At 51.3% G+C, this 20,037-nt stretch overlaps 1 protein-coding gene across 1 annotated transcript in view; it reads left to right on the top strand.

Moving 5' to 3' along the window:
- Positions 1 to 20,037, top strand: part of CROCC2 (ciliary rootlet coiled-coil, rootletin family member 2) — a 193,938-nt gene that overhangs the window by 33,515 nt on the left and 140,386 nt on the right. The window contains exons 2-6 of the mRNA XM_043491634.1: positions 2,943 to 3,093; positions 3,949 to 4,094; positions 16,964 to 17,137; positions 18,319 to 18,402; positions 19,493 to 19,599. Of these exons, the coding sequence (XP_043347569.1) occupies positions 2,943 to 3,093; positions 3,949 to 4,094; positions 16,964 to 17,137; positions 18,319 to 18,402; positions 19,493 to 19,599 (662 nt within the window). The remainder of the gene's footprint in view (positions 1 to 2,942; positions 3,094 to 3,948; positions 4,095 to 16,963; positions 17,138 to 18,318; positions 18,403 to 19,492; positions 19,600 to 20,037) is intronic.

The following is a 20,037-nucleotide window of genomic DNA, read 5'->3' as shown; positions in this document are numbered from 1 at the left end:
CTCTTTGGAACCCCCTTTCAGGTAGTTGATAGCAGCTATCAAATCTCCCCTCATTCTTCTCTTCTGCAAACTAAACAATCCCAGTTCCCTCAGCCTCTCCTCATAAGTCATGTGTTCCAGTCCCCTAATCATTTTTGTTGCCCTGCACTGGACTCTTTCCAATTTTTCCACATCCTTCTTGTAGTGTGGGGCCCAAAACTGGACACACTACTCCAGATGAGGCCTCACCAATGTCGAATAAAGGGGAACGATCACCTCCCTCCATCTGTTGGCAATGCCCTACTTATATATCCCAAAATGCCATTGGCCTTCTTGGCAACAAGGGCACACTGTTGACTCATATCCAGCTTCTCATCCACTGTAACCCCTAGGTCCTTTTCTGCAGAGCTGCTGCCGAGCCATTCGGTCCCTAGTCTTTAGCGGTGCATGGGATTCTTCCGTCCTAAGTGCAGGACTCTGCACTTGTCCTTGTTGAACCTCATCAAATTTCTTTTGGCCCAATCCTCTAATTTGTCTAGGTCCCTCTGTATCCTATCCCTACCCTCCAGCGTATCTACCTCTCCTCCCAGTTTAGTATCATCTGCAAACTTGCTGAGGGTGCAATCCACACCATCCTCCAGATCATTTATGAAGATATTGAACAAAACCGGCCTGAGGACCGACCCTTGGGGCACTCCACTTGATACCAGCTGCCAATTAGACATGGAGCCATTGATCACTACCCGTTGAGCCCGACAATCTAGCCAACTTTCTATCCACCTTATAGTCCTTTCATCCAGCCCATACTTCTTTAACTTGCTGGCAAGAATACTGTGGGAGACCGTGTCAAAAGCTTTGCTAAAGTCAAGGAACAACACGTCCACTGCTTTCCCCTCATCCACAGAACCAGTTATCTCGTCGTAGAAGGGAATTAGATTAGTCAGGCATGACTTGCCCTTGCTGAATCCAGGCTGACTGTTCCTGATCACTTTCCTCTCCTCTAAGTGCTTCAGAATTGATTCCTTGAGGACTTGCTCCATGATTTTTCCAGGGACTGAGGTGAGGCTGACTGGCCTGTATTTCCCAGGATCCTCCTCCTTCCCTTTTTTAAAGATGGGCACTACATTAGCCTTTTTCCAGTCATCCAGGACTTCCCCTGATCGCTATGAGTTTTCAAAGATAATGGCCAATGGCTCTGCAATCACATCTGCCAACTCCTTTAGAACCCTCGGATGCAGCACATCTGGCCCCAGGGACTTGTGCTCGTCCAGCTTTTCTAAATAGTCCCGAACCACTTCTTTCTCCACAGAGGGCTGGTCACCTCCTCCCCATGCTGTGCTGCCCAGTGCAGTAGTCTGGGAGCTGACCTTGTTTGTGAAGACAGAGACAAAAAAAGCATTGAGTACCTTAGCTTTTTCCACATCCTCTGTCACAAGGTTGCCTCCCTCATTCAGTAAGGGGCCCCCACTTTCCTTGACTTTCTTCTTGTTGCTAACATACCTGAAATAACCCTTCTTGTTACTCTTAACATCTCTTGCTATCTGCAACTCCAGGTGTGATTTGGCCTTCCTGATTTCACTCCTTCATGCCCGAGCAATATTTTTATACTCTTCCCTGGTCATTTGTTCCATCTTCCACTTCTTGTAAGCTTCTTTTTTGAGTTTAAGATCAGCAAGGATTTCACTGTTAAGCCAAGCTGGTTGCCTGCCATATTTGCTATTCGTTCTACACATCGGGATGGTTTGTCCCTGTAACCTCAATAAGGATTCTTTAAAATACAGCCAACTCTCCTGGACTCCTTTCCCCGTCATGTTATTCTCCCAGGCGATCCTGCCCATCAGTTCCCTGAGGGAATCAAAGTCTGCTTTTCTGAAGTCCAGGGTCCGTATTCTGCTGCTCTCCTTTCTTCCCTGTGTCAGGATCCTGAACTCGACCATCTCATGGTCACTGCCTCCCAGGTTCCCATCCACTTTTGCTTCCCCTACTAATTCTTCCCGGTTTGTGAGCAGCAGGTCAAGAAGAGCTCTGACCCAGTTGGTTCCTCCATCACTTGCACCAGGAAATTGTCCCCTACACTTTCCAAAAACTTCCTGGATTGTCTGTGCACCGCTGTATTGCTCTCCCAGCAGATATCAGGGTGATTGAAGTCTCCCATGAGAACCAGGGCCTGTGATCTAGTAACTTCCATGAGTTGCCGAAAGAAAGCCTCATACACCTCATCCCCCGATCCAGTGATCTATAGCAGACTCCCACCATGACATCACCCTTGTTGCTCACGCTTCTAAACTTAATCCAGAGACTCTCAGGTTTTTCTGCAGTTTTATACCAGAGCTCTGAGCAGTCATACTGCTCTCTTACTTACAATGCAACTCCCCCACCTTTTCTGCCCTGCCTGTCCTTCCTGAACAGTTTATATCCATCTATGACAGTTCTCCAGTCATGTGAGTTATCCCACCAAGTCTCTGTTATTCCAATCACATCATAATTCCTTGACTGTGCCAGGACTTCCAGTTCTCCCTCTTGTTTCCCAGGCTCCTTGCATTTGTGTATAGGCACTTGGGATAACTCGCTGATCGTCCCTCTTTCTCAGTATGAGGCAGGAGCCCTGCCCTCTCACATGCTCATGCTCGTGCTTCCTCCCAGTATCCCACTTCCCCACTTACCTCAGGGCTTTGGTCTCCTTCCCCCGGTGAACCTAGTTTAAAGCCCTCCTCATTAGGTTAGCCAGCAGCTGGGCTGGAGTCACCCTGAAATTGTAGCCCCCCTGCTAAAGAGCTGCCTACGTGGACAGCTGAGGGTGTGGGATGGGGTATGCGTGTTTCTCAACCAGGGTATGCTAGCATCCATTGACTGCGTGATGGGCTCTGCCAGCCCCCTGCACTCTGGTTTGGTTAATGTCTACTCAGCATGCATAATTATCTGACCAGGTTCCAGCCAAAGGGTAACATACACCTATGTTTCAGAAGCTAGAGGGTACGGTCCTAAGCCCTGAAGCCAGCAAGGAGGACAAGACACTGACTGTGCGAGGAGAGGGGGATCGAGCCACGTCCACCCCAGTTCCAGCCAGGATTCGGCAGATCATCACTGAGAGCCTGGCAGAAGAGTCATCCCAAGGTACAGGATGGGCATGAGCTCTTCTGGGCCAGGAGAGAGGCCATGGGGTGCCCAAGAAGCATCTGTCTTAGGTCGGAGAAGGCATACAGGGAAATCAGCATTGCAGTGGGGAATTGATTGAGTGAGCAATGGGACTGGTGGGGTAGGAGGGATTGTTAAGGGGTCCATTCAGCTAGCTGGAATAATCTGGGTATTTTTAAATGATCCAAACCTGCCCCTTGGATTCTGAAGAGAAATACTTTAAATGTTAAATAATTTAACTGAATTCAACTCTCACTATCCCAGGTGAGAGTAACCAGCCAATTTATTCTGATTGTGTGGAAAAAACGAGGAAAGTGTTTTTAGGTGGTTTGCAGCAGGGCTGGGAGAGTCACAGGATCAACTTTGTACCTCATTGTCAGCAACATGTGACACAGGAGAGTGACAGCAGACCTGTCCCGCCCAGTAAAAAGGGAGCAGGTATCATTCACCATGGTAATATGTATATACTGTTGCATCTAGGGGGCCCCCAGGTGAGATCAGAGCCCCACTGAGGTAGGTTCTGTATACCTAGTTCCGTACACCTAGTTCCTGCTTCAAAGAGTTTACAATCTAAATAGACAAAGGAAGGATTATTATCCCCATTTTACAGAATGGACACTGAGGCACAGAGAGATTAAGTAACTCACCCAAGGGCACACATGCATTCTGTGGCAGAGCTGGACATTGATCCCAGATCTCTGATTCCCAGTTCAGTGGCTTAACCACAACGTCATTCTTCCTGCCGCGAAGGCTGATGCCACAGCTAGCTCTCCACATGGCCTGCTTGGTTGGGACCTTCTCACATCGCTAATCCACCTTTCTTGTTCCTTCCAGCTCTGTGGGAAACAACCTTTCCACTCAATATGCAAGAAGAAAACCGTATGCTGCAGAAGGAGCTCTCACGCCTTGAGGACCTACTGGCACATACCCGGGCAGAGAAGGACGAGCTGGCAAGCAAGCACCATGCCATCAGTGAGAGGGTGAGTGCTGGGTTTAAATCCATCTGAATCCTTTTGGTGTGGAACAATCTCTGCCAGGCTGGCCAGCTGGTTTCTGGGGTGGATGCCCCATCTTTACATGGCATTTCATGAGTGCTGATGGGCAGCCACTGAGAAACAAATAGGAGGGAGGCATGGAATTCATTGTGGGTACGCATAACATTGGGGCACATCATGAGCTGGTGTGAATCAGAAGTCAGTGGAGCTACGCTGATGAACAACAGCCAAAGGTCACACCCAGCTCTTACATTTAAACTACCCATTGGCCACACCTCCTGTGGAGCCTCTGGCTGGATGCTTTCTCCCCAGGTCTTTCAGTGCACAATGATCAGTCAGTTTATGTCCATGGATGTCAGCACCCGGCTCTCAGTATTGGATTGGCACAGTAACTCTAGCTACAGCTGGCACAGGGGAGGAAAAACTCGGGACAAAAATCTGTGCACTTGGCCTGATTTCCTGAGACTAGTTTTTCTAGCTCTGCAAGGAAATGTATCATTTCCCTTATCCTGGCAGAAAGGTATTCTGTAACCCTAAGAGTCATAGAGGCAGTCATTCCTCCCTGTGGAGGTAGCAAGTATAGCTACTGATGAAGATGGGAAAAACTCTTGAATAGATCAGGGAGTGATTTTGAGGGCTTTTGGTGGCTACTGCTGTTCTGGAAGTGCAATCAGAATAAGACAATCAGCAGGAGTGGCCTTTTATCCAAGAATTCAGCACTGACATTCACAGAATGGTAGAACTTTAGGCCAGAAGGGGCCATTGTGGTCAGCTAGTCCTAGCTCCTGCATAGCACAGGCCAGAGAACTTCACCCAGTAACTCTGCCTCAAGCTGCTCTCCAACTAGTAGCATCTTGGGTCCTCAAAAAATGAGGTTACATGCTTGCTGTCTAAGAGCTCCCAGTGGCCTTTGGGACTTGTTAAACCACTTAATTCACTCTGGTAATTGGTTCTCCTAACTCCCACAGCCTGGCATTTCCTAAGCAGGGCCTGGACTTTGAGAACATTGGAGCTAGAGCAGGGAAACACACCCTCTGTGAGCTCTCCTTTTCAAGAGACCCTTTATGCAATTATTCCACCGTCAGAGTTGTCTCCTCCCCACTGTTAATTGCAGGGGCTGGGCCCCTGCTGGGCAGAATGCTCTCCAAGACCACCCAGGGAGGAGAGAGGGGCATTCCCATGATGTTCCTGGGACCTGCTCTCCATGCTCTGTCTCTCTTTGCTGCAGCTGAGTGGAGTGGGCATTTCAGCAGGAGGCAGACATAGAAAAGCATCCTGTAGTCGGTTCATCACAGATTCCATAGCTCTGGTTCCCACGCTCCACAGGGGACCCATGTTGCCCCAAAGTCCCAGGTCACTAATATGTGAGCGATGCACTGTCATGTAAGCATGGCCCATTGATGTCTCCTCAGGCATGCCGAAGTGGGAGAGACAATAGCCCAGTTTTCACAGGCTGTTGGCCACTCTCTGGTGCCCAAAGGTCCAGCTGGCCCTGTGCAGAGTCTTCTGTCCCTCCACAGGAGGAGGTGCTATGCTCCCTGCTCTCAGCGTGCTGTGACAATCTTCGCTAGACAAAGGTTCCCACCAAGAAGAGCAGAAATAATTGTAACTCCAAATAATTCCTATTATCTTCCTCCACAAACCTGGCATGTTGAACATGGAGCCACCAGCCTGGCCTGGAGCTGTCCCCTCTGATCAGCTACTCAAACAGACCCATGATTGTCCCCATTATGCTAGGCTCTGCTGGTGGCTGGCTGTGGAGCTGGAGCCGGTGGGGATGGTGCCAAGGAAGAGAAGATGTCAGGAAGGGAGGTGCTGGAGACCTTTTTCTATTCGCTCTTTGGGTCACAGCTCTTGGCTGTTGCTGCAGAGCTACTGGTCTCACATGCAGGTTACCTTACACTGGGACGTGGCCAGAACGCTCCGACTGGGATCTTCAGAGGAGCTTATGGGAGCAAAGCATCCAACCCCACTGTTCTAGCCTCTGTCTATCTGCCTCCCTTGAGCCTTCATGGTCCAGCTGTCCTGCAAGGGACGGAGTCTTTCCTACAGGAACTCGGTGTTTTTGAATGGACAGGCAATCGCTAACAGCTCAGGAAAAGCCCAGTCCGCCCAAGGGACAAGCTTGTATTTGAGGCTCTGGACAAGGAGCCAGCAGACTTGGGTTCAATTCCCAGCTCTGCCATGAACTCCCTTTCTGACCTTTGGCAAATCACATCATCTCTCTGGGCCTCAGCTCCCCACCAGTGCAATGGAAATGAGACTCCTTCTGTTCTGTCTTGTCTGTTGAGACTGTCGGATGTGCAGGGCAGAGACTCTCTCTCCCAATGTGTACGCACAGTGGGGATGGATCTCAGCAGGACTGATAATACACATACTCAATAGTAATTCAGTGGTACTGTCATGGTTATAGGGCTAGCTGCACCTCTACTCCCTTTCTGCTCTCTCTGAGGGCATCACCTCAGGTGTTTGACTTCTTGTCCTTACCTGTCCCAGGTGTGATCTCGTGATTATCCCACTCTGAGACCAGGAACCAGCTGTACCACCTTGTTAGTGGGACCAACTACTTATCCCGCTGTAGGGCCGACTGTGGTAAACGCAAATGTCTAACTCCCAGTCTTCTCACAGCAAAGTGTGTGATTTAACAGTGGGAGCAAAACATTCAATAGCAACCAGCCTACATGCACATTTAGTTTCATCTAGCCTTGTGCTTCACTCCAAGCTCGATTGGCTTCCCTCTTCAATCAGAGGACCAGAACAGAACCAAGTCACCTTCTCTTAGCAGAGCCCAGATCCATTTGGTTGTCAGTCTGTCTCCCTGAAGGACATGCTCTTTAAGAAAGCTCCCCTTCCCTATGCCTGTCTGGGCTCAGTTACAGTGTTGTTTAATAGTTCTGTTTTGTAGAGTGGACGATAATTCCCTAACCTGAAAACAGGATATTGGGAGTAGATTTCGACCCTTCTGCCCCCCTCCTCTCTGTGCTTCTCTCTGACCCACTCTGCTCCTATTTCCCTCCTCCCCTGCCCTCTCCTCACCTCTCTGCATTGAGAGAATATGAACTACCTGGTGTCACTGCTCGCCCAAGCCCCACCATGTGGGCAGTCCTTAATTTGTGCTGGGGCTTGCCAGGGCTGAGCCCCAGCACCTCTAGACTTCGCAGTTCATAACTCTGGCACCTCTAGGTTCCTGGCTAGCAGCTGCCGCTCTCCAGCTGCCCAGCTCTGAAAAGGCAGTGCCGCTTCCAGCAGCAATGCAGAAGTAAGGGTGTCAATACCATGCCCCCCCTTACTTCTGCATTGCCATATTGCCACCCTTACTTCTGCTCTGCTGCTGGCAGCAGCGCTGCCACCACAAGTCATCAGTTGCAAGAGCAGATAGGACAAATGCCCAGTTTCCCCACAAAAATCATGATATCTAGGCCAGCGGTTAAACAGGACATATGATCACCCTATTCTTCTTCGAATGCTTGCTCGCGTCGATTCCAATTAGGTGTGTGTGCACCGCATGCACGATCATCAGTGAATTTTTACCCTAGCAACACCTGGTGGGTCGGCTGTGGAGCCCCTTGGAGAGGCACCTTCATGGTACTGGATATATACCCCAGTTGACCCAGCGCCCCCTCAGTTCCTTCTTACCGCCCGTGATGGTTGTTGGAATTGTGGAGCAATAGCTGTCCTCCACTCTCCCTAGCTTTTTGCTTCCCATGGTTAGATAGTTGTTATAATTGTATAGTTGCAGTTGTTGAAGAGATAGTGATAGGTTTAGACTTAATTTAGTGGGTTGGAAGGGGTCCTTCCCCTCCTCCCTGCCCGCTGCTTGGGCTCATGCCCAAGGCTCCGGATTTTAAATGTTGCTCAGCCTGCTCAAAGCCTATGCCAATGGGAGACCCCCACGACTCCTGTTTCAAGTGCCTCAGGGAGTTCTCACCAGGCTGACAAGTGTAGGATCTGTAAGGCGTTCAGACCTCAGACCAAAAAGGAGCAGGACTTTAGACTCAAGCAGCTCCTTCTGGAGGTGGCCCTTAGCCCGGGCCCTCCATCGGTGCACCAAGTTCCTGCACCGGGCGCTTCGGTGCACAGTGCCCTGGTGGCAGCATCAGGTACTGCACTGCAGTTGGAGTCTGATAGAGGCCCGCGGCACCAGACCTCTCCGGCACCACAGCCAGTACAAGTGACCCGGCGCCATTCTCTATCTCCGGGCCAGAAGAGACAGCACAAGCCGGAGACGACTGTCCCACCTCAACAGTCACCGGCATCTGCTATACCAGCCTCGGAGTCACGCCCAGCACCGGAGCGACCAAGGGTACAAGCGCAATATCAGCGCTGTTGACTCCGGCACTGAGAGAGGAGCTGTTGAGTCAGGTGTGCACAGGCTCCCCGACCCGGACCGTGGTTGGGCCCTGGCTTCCGTCAATCCTGGAGAAGTTCGCAGCGGTGCAAGACCTCATCGCCCTCACAGAGCCGGCATCACTGCAGACTGTGGCACCGCCTCCGGCTCGTGCGGTACCATCTAGGGGCAAGCCAACCCTAATACGTCCACCATCTCCACACATGCAAACATGGCACCGCTCCCGGTCCCAGATCCAGTCCCGATCCCGACGCCGCTCGCAGTCCCGATGCCGGTCCCTCTCATGCCGCCAGTCGTACTCACTGTTCAGGCTCCTGACATTGCTCCCGGCACCAATCAGAGCACCGATCTCTTTCTTGGAGCTGATCCCGACACCGCTCCTGCAGGTGGTTGTCGTCACGGTCCAGATCTGGATCCCGGTACTGGCCCAGTCATTAGCACCGATCTCAATCCCAGTACTGCTCCCCATCACCGCACCGGCACGCCTCTCCAGCAACCTGGTACTGATCCGCAACACGCCCTGGAGAGTTGACGCAGGCACACTCCGCACCGCTTTGGCCCTCGCGCTCTGCCTCATGGTCGTCACAATCTGAGGGCAGCTCGCATTCAGCCTACCCTGCTCCAAGCCACGGCGAGGGTGATTTGGGTCACTGGCAGGAAGAAGGCCAAGACCCTAATCAGGGTCTCCTCAGGGTCAATGGTCCTTCTGGACCCTGTGGGCATACCACCAAGCCCAAGGGGTTCTGTCAGTGGCCTCCCACTCAGAACCCTGGGTACCAGAGGCCACCATTAGTCGTCCTCCTCCGGGGAGTATGGAAGCAACTGCACCTACCCCAGCACAGGCCCCAGACCCTAGCGTAGCAGATCCTGGGCAACAGGACCCTTCACAGCAGGTTCTGTCACAGGATTCCCTGGCCCCTGTGGCATCCTCCTCATCCTCTCCAGACGAGGCAGTGGCAGGGACAACAATATCGGGTTCTTTCCCAATAGACCTTCATGCCCACCAAGACTTTCTACGTAGGGTGGCACGTAATATGAACCTCCAAGCTGAGGAGGTAGTGGAGTTGGAGGACCCAGTGGTGGACATCCTTTCAGCAGAGGCCCCGTCCTGAGTAGCTTTGCCCATTGTCTGCAACATCCAGACCAATGCCAAGACAATCTGGCAATCTGACAATCTGCCTCTATCCCACCAATGGCCAAAGGAGTGGAGCGGAAATACTTTGTCCCGTCCAAGGAGTATGAGTACCTTTATACTCACCCTTAGCCTAGTTCACTAGTGGTGGCCTCGGTGAACGAGAGGGAGTGACATGGTCAACAAGCTCCAGCACCCAAATCAAAAAATGCCAGGCATATCAATTTGTTTGGGCGCAAGATTTTCTCCTCAGGGGCACTACAGCTCAGGATCACGAACCAACAGGCACTCCTGAGCCGTTATGACTATAATTCGTGGAGCTCCATGTTGAAATTTAAGGAGTTAATTCCTCAGGTGTCCCGGGATGAGTTTGGGGCCATAGTGGAAGAGGGCAAAAAGGCGGCTAGGACTTCCTTGCAGGCCTCCTTAAATGTGGCACACTCTGCGGCTAGGACCTTTGCATCGGGCATAGCCATGTGACGCATCTCATGGCTACAGGTATCTGGCCTGCTGACAGAGCTACACCAGACCCTGAAGGACCTTCCATTTGATGGGCAGGGCCTGTTTTCGGACAAAACAAACTCTAGACTACAGAGTCTGAAAAATTACAGGGCTATCATGCGCTCCCTGGGAATGCACACCCCAGTTATCCATCGCAGGCCCTTTAAGCCGCAGCCTCAATGGTCCTATCCCCGTCCTCGACTGAGGCAGGACTTTTATAGAAGGCGCGTGTGAGGTGGTAGGAAGAGATCTACCAGCCACCAACCCAGTCAGAATCGGGGTCCTCCCAAACCACTGGCGGGGCCTAAGCAAAACTTTTGAAGGTGCGCCCGAGGATGGTATGCCAGTTGCCATCCAGGATCTTTCTCCTCCATTTCGAAATCGTCTCTCCCATTTCCATCGTGCATGGTTCTGTATAAACTCAGACCATTGGGTTCTTTGCACGGTGGAAAAGGGATATTCTCCTCAGTTTTCTTTCTCCTCTCCCTCCAATCCTCTCTTCCCATCCCTCTTCAGGGACCCTTCTCACGAGCAACTCCTTACACAGGAGGTCCAAATGCTCCTGACTATGGGAGTGCTCAAGGAGGATCCAAGGGAGCTAAGAGGCAGGGGATTTTACTCCTGTTACTTCCTAATCTCCAAGGCCAAGAGCAGGCTTCGACCCATCCTAGATCTACGCGGACTCAACAAATTCATGGTAAAGTTGAAGTTCTGCATGGTTTCACTGAGGACCATTATTCCTTCCCTGGATCCTGGAGACTAGTACGCCGCCCTTAAAATGAAGGATGCGTACTTCCACATAGCAATTCATCCAGTGCAGAGACGTTTCCTTCGCTTTGTGGTCAATCACGAACACTACCAATTTACCATCCTTCACTTGGCCTGTCCACGGCTCCCAGGGTGTTCCCCAAGTGTATGGCAGTGATGGCAGCCTTCCTTCATCATCAACGGATCCAAGTGTTTCCGTATCTCAATGACTGGCTTATTCGGGGCTGCACCAGTGACCAAGTACAATCCCATGTTTGACTCACCATAGACATGTTCCTCCAGCTGGGCCTCCTGCTCAACACTGAAAAGTCGACTCTGGAACCAACCCAGAGAATAGAGTTTATCAGGGTAGTCTTAGACTCCAGACATGCCCGAGCTCTCCTACTGGACACCCACTTTCAGTCGCTTGCGAACATCGTCTGCAGCCTTCAAAACTTCCTGACTTCAACGGTAAAGACAGGCCTGAGCCTTCTGGGGCACATGGCTTTGTGCACGTATGTAACCAGGCATGCCAGACTTCAGCTTCGCCCACTTCAGGCCTGGCTGTCAACAGTACATCGGCCAGGTCGAGAAAGCCTGAGCATGGTGGTCACTGTCCCAGAAGTGGTTTTAACCTCCCTCCGCTGGTGGTTGGACTCAATGTCGGCGTGCAAAGGGGTACCATTTCACTCCATACAACCCTCCTTGTCCCTAGTCACAGACGTGTCATCTTTGGGGTGGGGCGCCCACTTCGGGGACCTCTGAACGCAGGGTCTATGGACCACATCTGAGCTATCTCTTCATATCAATGTGTGAGAGCTGATGGCAGTGCTCCTGACGTGTCAGGTGTTTCGCGGACACCTACATGGCCATTGTGGAGCGGTCCTCACAGACAACACCACAGCCATGTTCTACATCAACAAGCAAGGGGGAGCCTGGTCGTCCCCCCTCTGTCAGGAAGCCATTCCCTGTGGGAGTTCTGCATAGCCCACTCAATGCATCTGGTGGTGTCGTTTCTCCCTGGGGTTCAGAACACGCTGGCAGATCACCTCAGCAGGTCCTTCCAGTCTCACAAGTGGTCGATTCGCCTAGATGTCATCCACTTCATCTTCCTGAGATGGGGGTTTCCCCAGGTCAACCTGTTTCCCCTCGCGCAACAATCGGAAGTGCCAAGTGTTCTGTTCTCTCCAGGGACGTTCCCCAGGTTCCCTACCAGATGCCTTCCTACTTCCATGGAAAGACCAGCTGTTCTACGCCTTCCCTCCATTCCCACTAGTCCACAGGGTCCTGCTCAAGTTATGCAGGAACAGAGTACGTCTGATTCTGGTTGCCCCGGCGTGGCCCAAGCAGCACTGGTATACCACGCTCCTGGAGTTATTGGTAGACGCTCCGATCACACCCCACTGTGGCCGAACCTGATCTTGCAAGACCACGGATGCCTGTCACCCCAACCTGCAATCGCTCCACCTCACAGTGTGGATGCTGCAAAGCTAACTCAGTCAGAGCTGCTCTGCTCACACTCGGTGCAGCAGGTGCTGCTAGGTAGCAGGAAACCCTCTACCCGAGCCACATATTTGGCCAAATGGAAACGGTTTTCCTGCTGGTGTGCTCAGAACGGCATGCCACCCCTGCAGACTTCAGTGCCTTTCATCCTGGATTACCTCCTGTACTTAAAACAACAAGGTTTGGCTGTATCGTCTATCAGGATGCACCTGGCAGCCATTTCAGCTTTCCACCTGAGGGAACATGGTCGCTCGGTCTTCTCCAACCCTATGGTCGGCAGATTCCTTAAGGGACTGGACCATCTATACCCGCAGGTGCGACAACTGGTTCCTGCGTGGGACCTTAACTTGGTCCTCTCCAGGCTTATGGGGGCCCTGTTCGAGCCGCTGGCCACCTGCTTGCTCCTGTACCTCTCCTGGAAGACAGTCTTCCTTGTGGCTATCACCTCTGCGAGGCGTGTATCCAAGCTCAGAGCCCTCATGTCGGAACCACTGTATATGGTGTTCCATAAAGACAAGGTACAGCTGCGACCTCCCCCTGCCTTCTTTCCAAAGGTAGTGTCAGCCTTTCATAGATTCATAGATATTAAGGTCTAAAGGAACCATTATGATCATCTAGTCCAACCTCCTGTACAACGCAGGCCACAGAATCTCACCCACCCACTCCTGCGAAAAACCTCTCACCTATGTCTGAGCTATTGAAGTCCTCAAATTGTGGTTTAAAGACTTCAAGGAGCAGAGAATCCTCCAGCAAGTGACCCGTGCCCCATGCTACAGAGGAAGGCGAAAAACCTCCAGAGCGTCTTCCAATCTGCCCTGGAGGAAAATTCCAACCCTAATATTCTATGATTCTGTGGCAGCCGTGGGCTGGGTGCAGGGGGTGAAGTCACTGGGGAAGGCACTGGGAGCAGGTTTCCTCTGCTCAGCCTCAGTTAGGGGCATTGCCCATGCTCCTCCCCGTGCTGAGGTGTCCCTAAGGGTGCTGGAGTTCCGGGGAGAAGCTTTGTTGCTATGAGTCACCTCCTCTCAGGTCTGGGGCTGGCCCAGAGGCATGTACTCCCTGCTCCTGCGGCCCCAGCCCCCTAGGATCTGGCAGGTTTGGCTGCTCTGGCCCAGGGAGGTGGGGCTGAAAGGTTCCTGCACCCCAAGTCAACACATGGGGTGGTCACATGCTCTTCCACCCCAAACTTTAAATTGTGGCCTCCACTCACAACAGTCACATGTAGCCTATGCCCTTACCCACTTCTGCTTTGAGCTGCAAACTCAGCTGATGGGAGGAATTCACTTGCAAGACTCATCTTCATGGTTGGAGGGAGAGTAAACAACAAAGTCTTTTGTCCTCTTTAACGCTCCACTCTTGTCTGTCTGATATTGATGGACCTTTGTTCTCTGCCAGGATGTAACACCTTTGGTTGGAAACCAGCACTTTACACTCATTAGTATCTCTCTCCTATCTGGTGATTTACACGGTCACAGAGACTTACAGTGCAAACACTCAAATATTACCTTATAACACAGGATACACATGCTAGAAGTGAAATTAATGCATGCAGTCATTCACCAGCAGTCCATAAAGTCTAAACACATTCTTATCATTCTAGCCCCTCTTTTAACCATACCAACACTCAGGTGAGCCAGACGGATTCCAGCTCGGACTTTGTCAGTGTTCGATTGAGACAGAGGGACCTTGGCATGACCTGGCATGTGGTCTGTCAGCATCACATATAAAGGGCCCAATTCTCCTGCCCTAACTCTGCCAGAAACCCAGCTAACTCAAGATGTTCTATGTGAATATCAAAAAATTGTGGGGCTTCTCCCAACATCTACCACCAACAGATCAAATCCAAATTATTTCCAATTGCCTGTTCTCTGTGTGATAATACTGTAAATGTCTCCGTCCATCTGGGAGCCTGGTCTCTGGGGTGAGGCAAGAATCCTCCTGTCCTGCAGAGGGTAGTGTCATCAAAGGAGGGAGGATGTTTATAACAAGGTACAGTGGCTATAGAAGCCAAGAGAACCTTATAATTGGGTAACTCTGCCTTGTGAGTCAGACTCAGCACTGCGAAGTACGCTGCATGCAGACAAGATCAGATCTGTACCGCACAGCTGGGGAAGACACACACACTGCTATCCAAAGGGACCTGCAGCAATGTGAAAACAAATTTAAAGTTGAATCATAGAATATCAGGGTTGGAAGGGACCTCAGGAGGTCATCTAGTCCAACTCCCTGCTCAAAGCAGGACCAATCCCCAACTAAATCATCCCAGCCAGGGCTTTGTCAAACCTGACCTTAAAAACCTCTAAGGAAGGAGATTCCACCACCTCCCTAGGTAACCCATTCTAGTGCTTCACCACCCTCCTAGTGAAAAAGTTTTTCTTACTATCCAACCTAAACCTCCCCCACTGCAACTTGACACCATTACTCCTTGTTCTGTCATCTGAGAACCGTCTAGATCCATCCTCTTAGGAACCCCCTTTCAAGTAATTGAAAGCAGCTATCAAATCACCCCTCATTCTTCTCTTCTGCAGACTAAATAATCCCGGTTCCCTCAGTCTCTCCTCATAAGTCATGTGCTCCAACCTCCTAATAATTTTTGTTGCCCTCCGCTGGACTCTTTCCAATTTTTCCACATCCTTCTTATAGTGTGGGGCCCAAAACTGGACACAGTACTCCAGATGAGGACGAATAGAGGGGAATGATCACGTCCCTCGATCTGCTGTCAATACTCCTATTTATACAGCCCTAAATGCCGTTAGCTTTCTTGGCAACAAGGGCACACTGTTGACTCGTATCCAGCTTCTCGTCCCCTAGGTCCTTTTCTGCAGAACTACTGCCTAGCCATTCGGTCCCTAGTCTGTAGCAGTGCATGGGATTCTTCTGTCCTAAGTGCAGGACTCTGCACTTGTCCTTGTTGAACCTCATCAGATTTCTTTCGGCCCACTCATCTAATTTGTCTAAGTCCCTCTGTATCCTATCCCTACCCTCCAGCATATCTACCACTCCTTCCAGTTTAGTGTCATCTGCAAACTTGCTGAGGGTGCAGTCCATGCCATTCTCCAGATCATTAATGAAGATATTGAACAAAACCGGCCCCAGGACCAACTCTTGGGGCACTCCACTTGATACTGGCTGCCAACTAGACATGGAGCCATTCATCACTACCCATTGAGTCCGATGATATAGCCAGCTTTCTATCCACCTTATAGTCCATTCATCCAGCCCATGCTTCTTTAACTTGCTGGCAAGAATACTGTGGAAGACCGTATCAAAAGCTTTGCTAAAGTTCAGGAATAACACGTCCACTGCTTTCCCCTCATCCACAGAGCCAGTTATCTCATCATAGAAGGCAATTAGGTTAGTCAGGTATGACTTGCCCTTGATGAATCCATGCTGACTGTTCCTGATCACTTTCCTCTCCTTGAAGTGCTTCAAAATTGATTCCTTGAGTGGGTGGCTATGTTCTACTAGACCAGGGCTGTGTCCTTCTGCTCCTCCATCTGTTTGTCTAGCTGAAGCCACGTGTTGTTTCTTAGGCTATGTCTACATTAGAGACCTTGCAGTGGCACAGCTGTACCACTGGCAGCTGCTCTGCTGTAAAGTCTCCTGTGTAGCCACTCTGTGCCGGCGGGAGAGAGTTCTCCCGCTGGCATAATCAAACCACCCCCAACAAGCGGCGGTAGCTCTGTGTGAAGAACAGTGTCTTCCACCAACATAGCACTGTCCACACCAGTGCTTCTGTTGATGAAACTTAGGTCAGTCAGGGGGGTGTTTTTTCACACCCCTGAGTGACATAAGTTTTACTGACAAAAGTGCTACCATAGACATAGCCTTAGACGTATTTAACTTGTCAGCTTTTTGGGACAGGGCTGTCTTTTTGTTCCTTGCTTGTAGAGCACCTTGCACTGGGTGTTACAATAATAATAACAACAACAAATAACGTATAAATAAATCATCAGCTACTCAGTGTCTGTACAGCAGCATGCATGCACAAGGCACTAATAAACAGGAGATACTGCAAACACTGTCTGCCCTACAGGGTTGGTTTGTATTGCCCCAACTCGCTCCTTTCTACCCACACAAACCTGTCACCCGTTTTATGGTGCTTTCAGCCCAGACTAGCAGCCTGCCTGGGTTATTTGTTAGAGCCTATGTGCTGTTTTCACTTGGGCTGATAGCCGCCCACTTTGCAGCGAGGATGCAGGCTAAATTCTTCAGAGTGCTGATAGTCCTTCAGTGCCTTCCCACAATTCCCCCTGCGTGCCCACTATGACAGACATAGGAAGGAATCATAGAGCCACTCAGCTTAGTGCAATACTAACGAATATGGGCTGTGCCCCAGCAGTCCAAGTGACACCCAGGGGAGCCAAGCACCAGTGAGGACCCAGTAACCAGGGTGTGGCTGCTCACACCTGTGCTATAGATGACTTGTACCTCCCCATATGCTCCCAATCTAAAGGGGAGAACACATGACTGCCCCAGGTGTCTCCTCTGCCCAGCGACACCCCACCCCACCCTGTACCCAGCACATGCTCTCCCCACCTGTGGGGGGGAGGGCTCTGTCCTTCTGCTGCGGTTCTGCGGTTCTGAACAGGTAACAGTTTGCAGTCGTCTCTGCTTTTCCAGATGGATAAGGCGCTGCGGGTGGAAGCAGCCCAGCGGGAGGGGGATGGCAGCCTGGTGCTCATGGAACTGAGGCAGCGGTTCAAGGATGACGAGAAGGCGTACAAGTGCAAGCTTCAGGCCTATCAGGAGGGGCAGCAGCGCCAGGCTCAGCTGGTCCAGAGGCTCCAGAACAAGGTAGGTATCCAAACCCATGCCAGCCTCTCAATGAGCAAGGTACCTAGGATGGGGGGTAGAAAAAACTCACTGTCTAATTTGCCCAGCCATTGCTTTGGGTATCTGGTCTGAATGGGACAGCTGTACTGCAGCTGTGGTGCTGCTCCAATTCACACGACCTGGGCACTAGGCTCAGTCTGCTCAGAGTCCAGGCTGTGACACGGGCACGTGTTGGGCAAGGCACTGTGTCTCTCGCTGGAGCAGGAAGAGACGTGCAGCATACTCTTGATTTCTGTTAGTGTTATGAACAAGGCAGTCTTACCTCTGGGCAACTCCCACCCCACTGCACCTCTGGGCAACCCCTCTCTGGGTAACCCACCCACCCCTATGCAAATCTGGGCAACTCTTCCCCCACTGCATCTCTGGGAAACCCCCCACCCTGCTGCACTTCTGGGCAACCTTCCCCATCCCTACTGCACCTCTGGGTAACCCACTCCACCCCCATTGCACCTCTGGGCAACTTCCCAGACCCCTGTTGCACCTCTGGGTAACCCACTCCACCCCCCATTGCACCTCTGGACAATCTTCCCCACCCCTGCTGCACCTCTGGGTAACCCACTCCACCCCCCCATTGCAACTCTTGGCAACCTCCCCGACCCCTGTTGTACCTCTGGACAGCCCCTCCCATTGCACCTCTGGGCAACCTTCCCCATCCCTGCTGCACCTCTGCCTAACCCCCCCCACACCTCTTGATAACCTTCCCCCCCACACACACACACTGCACTTCTGGGTAACCCCCTGCCCTGCTGCAACTTTAGGAAGAGAACATGCATTTCCAAGACAGAGTTTGCTTGGCACTCTGCTCAGCTGTGTGGGGCTGGACTCTGTCACATTTAGATGCCTCTCCTGTCTTCCAGGTGACAGTTTCATATTGCATTAAAGGCGTGATCCAAAACCCACTGAAGTCAGTGGAGTGACTCCCATTGATGTTAGTGGGCATCGAATCTGACCCTTTGTCATCAGTAAGCGTCATGGACTGACAGAGTGGTAGCCCCATGGGTGATCATTTTACCCTGAGTGCCTGTAACACTCCAACTAATTATCCTAATCCGGGCTTCTCTTACCCTCTTTTCTCTCTCTCATCTCTTTTTCTAAACCTTTCATTCCCCTCCCCCAATTCCCCTTTCTGCACCTCGGCCTAGGTGCTACAATACAAGAAAAGATGTGGGGAGCTGGAGCAACAGCTGCTAGAGAAAACGTCTGAATCTGAGCACCAGAAACAGATGGTCAGTACAGCTTTCATTGTCCTGCCAATGCAGAGAAATGGTATGATGAATCATGCAATGGTTTTACTCTGAACTTTGCAAGAAATTTGCATAGTAGTATCCCATCATGCCTTTGTGTTTAATTTCTGTGTTCTTTTGGCAGTCAGGCTCACCTAACAAAACAGCTGTTGTAAATGCCCTTTTGTGTATGGTTCTCTTAGTAAAAGTGGATACAGTTGAAAAGGTTCTAGGGCCTTTCCAAGCAGCCTGGTGTGGTGGCATGACAACAGGATCCCATCACCACCCTTCGAGCAAACAGCCTGAACACTTCAGACAGGGCAGTGCAGAGCAGGATAGGTGATAGTGGGGTTTCACTGCAGTTTGAAAACTACAAAGCCCTGTGCATTTGAGATCTGTGGGAGAGGAGGATTGCAACCCACAGAGGAGACAGCGCACAGCAAGTCACTCTGCTCTGCTACTCATCATTCTCCAAGGAGCGCTGCTGGACTGGGTCTTTCTCAGCATTTCTCCAGTTCTGTAGGAAGGAAAGAGAGCACAGCACGGCCCTGTGGTTGCCCATGGAAACACAAGAAAGCTCCAGGATTGGATGTGTTTCCTTTCTCCCTTTTGGAAAATGGAAAATATGGTCAGCGTACACAGGCAGCATCACAGCGTTAAGCCCCAGTGACATGGGGGAGGAAATGGGGGCCCCAGAATCCAGTCAGGGGTTTCTAGGGCAAATCCTCACCTGGTGTAAATCAGTTTAGCTTAACTGATTTCAGTTGAGATATGCCTATTTACACTGAGAATCTGACTCTTTGCATTTATCTGGAATGGATTCTGGATGCAGCTTTGGGAAGAAAAGACCTTAAATAAATGGCTCTGGCTCCCTGAAAATGCAGGTAACAGTCTATCCAAAGTGGCCCAGTTGGCTGGGAGGTTCTCTGCCTCATAGAAGGTCTCTGGTTTTACCAGCTGCTGGTTCTCCATTTGTCTGTTTGTTTATCAGTTTGTTTCTGTCCGTCCTGCGTGAAGTTCTTTGTCCTCGGGGAGCCATTCTGCTCCCCCATTGCTATCCGTGCCCTTTTGATGTGTCACTCCTCTCTCCCAGCTGCAGACTCGCCTGGAGTCCACAGAATCCCACCTGTGCTGCTCAGAGTATAACCACAGCACAGAACTGGAGAACACTCTTACCCGCCTGGAGGAGGAGCAGCAGAGGTGAGGCTGGCTGCTGTGTCCAAGGAGCATCAGTGGGCCCTCTTTATCCCTTGTACAAAGGAAAGGAGAGAGCAGGTTACTCTAGAGAAGTGGTTCTCAAACTGGGGTCTGTGGACCCCTGAGGGTTCATGAGGGTACTCCAGGGGTCCGCAAGTCATGTCTGGGGCCACTGGCCCTGCTGATCAACTCTTTCCACTCCCTCCCAGTGTCTCCTGCAAGCTGCTGAACAGCTGTTCCGTGGCATGCAGGAGGCACTGGAAGGGAGGAGGAGGAATGGGGACTCGGGGGAGGGGTGGAAAGAGGTGGGAAAGAGGAGGGGTGGGGTAGAGCGGGGTGGGAAGAGGTGGGGTGGAACCTTGGGGGGAAGGGTGGAGTTGGGGTGGGCCTGGGGCTGAGTGGGGGTTGAGCACCCCCAGGGAAAATTAGAAGCCAACTGGG

Source organism: Dermochelys coriacea, chromosome 9 (assembly GCF_009764565.3).
Source record: "Dermochelys coriacea isolate rDerCor1 chromosome 9, rDerCor1.pri.v4, whole genome shotgun sequence".
Classification (NCBI taxonomy): Eukaryota; Metazoa; Chordata; order Testudines; family Dermochelyidae; genus Dermochelys; species Dermochelys coriacea.
Note: the sequence above shows the minus strand (reverse complement) of the source record. Positions and strands in the feature narration are given on the sequence as shown.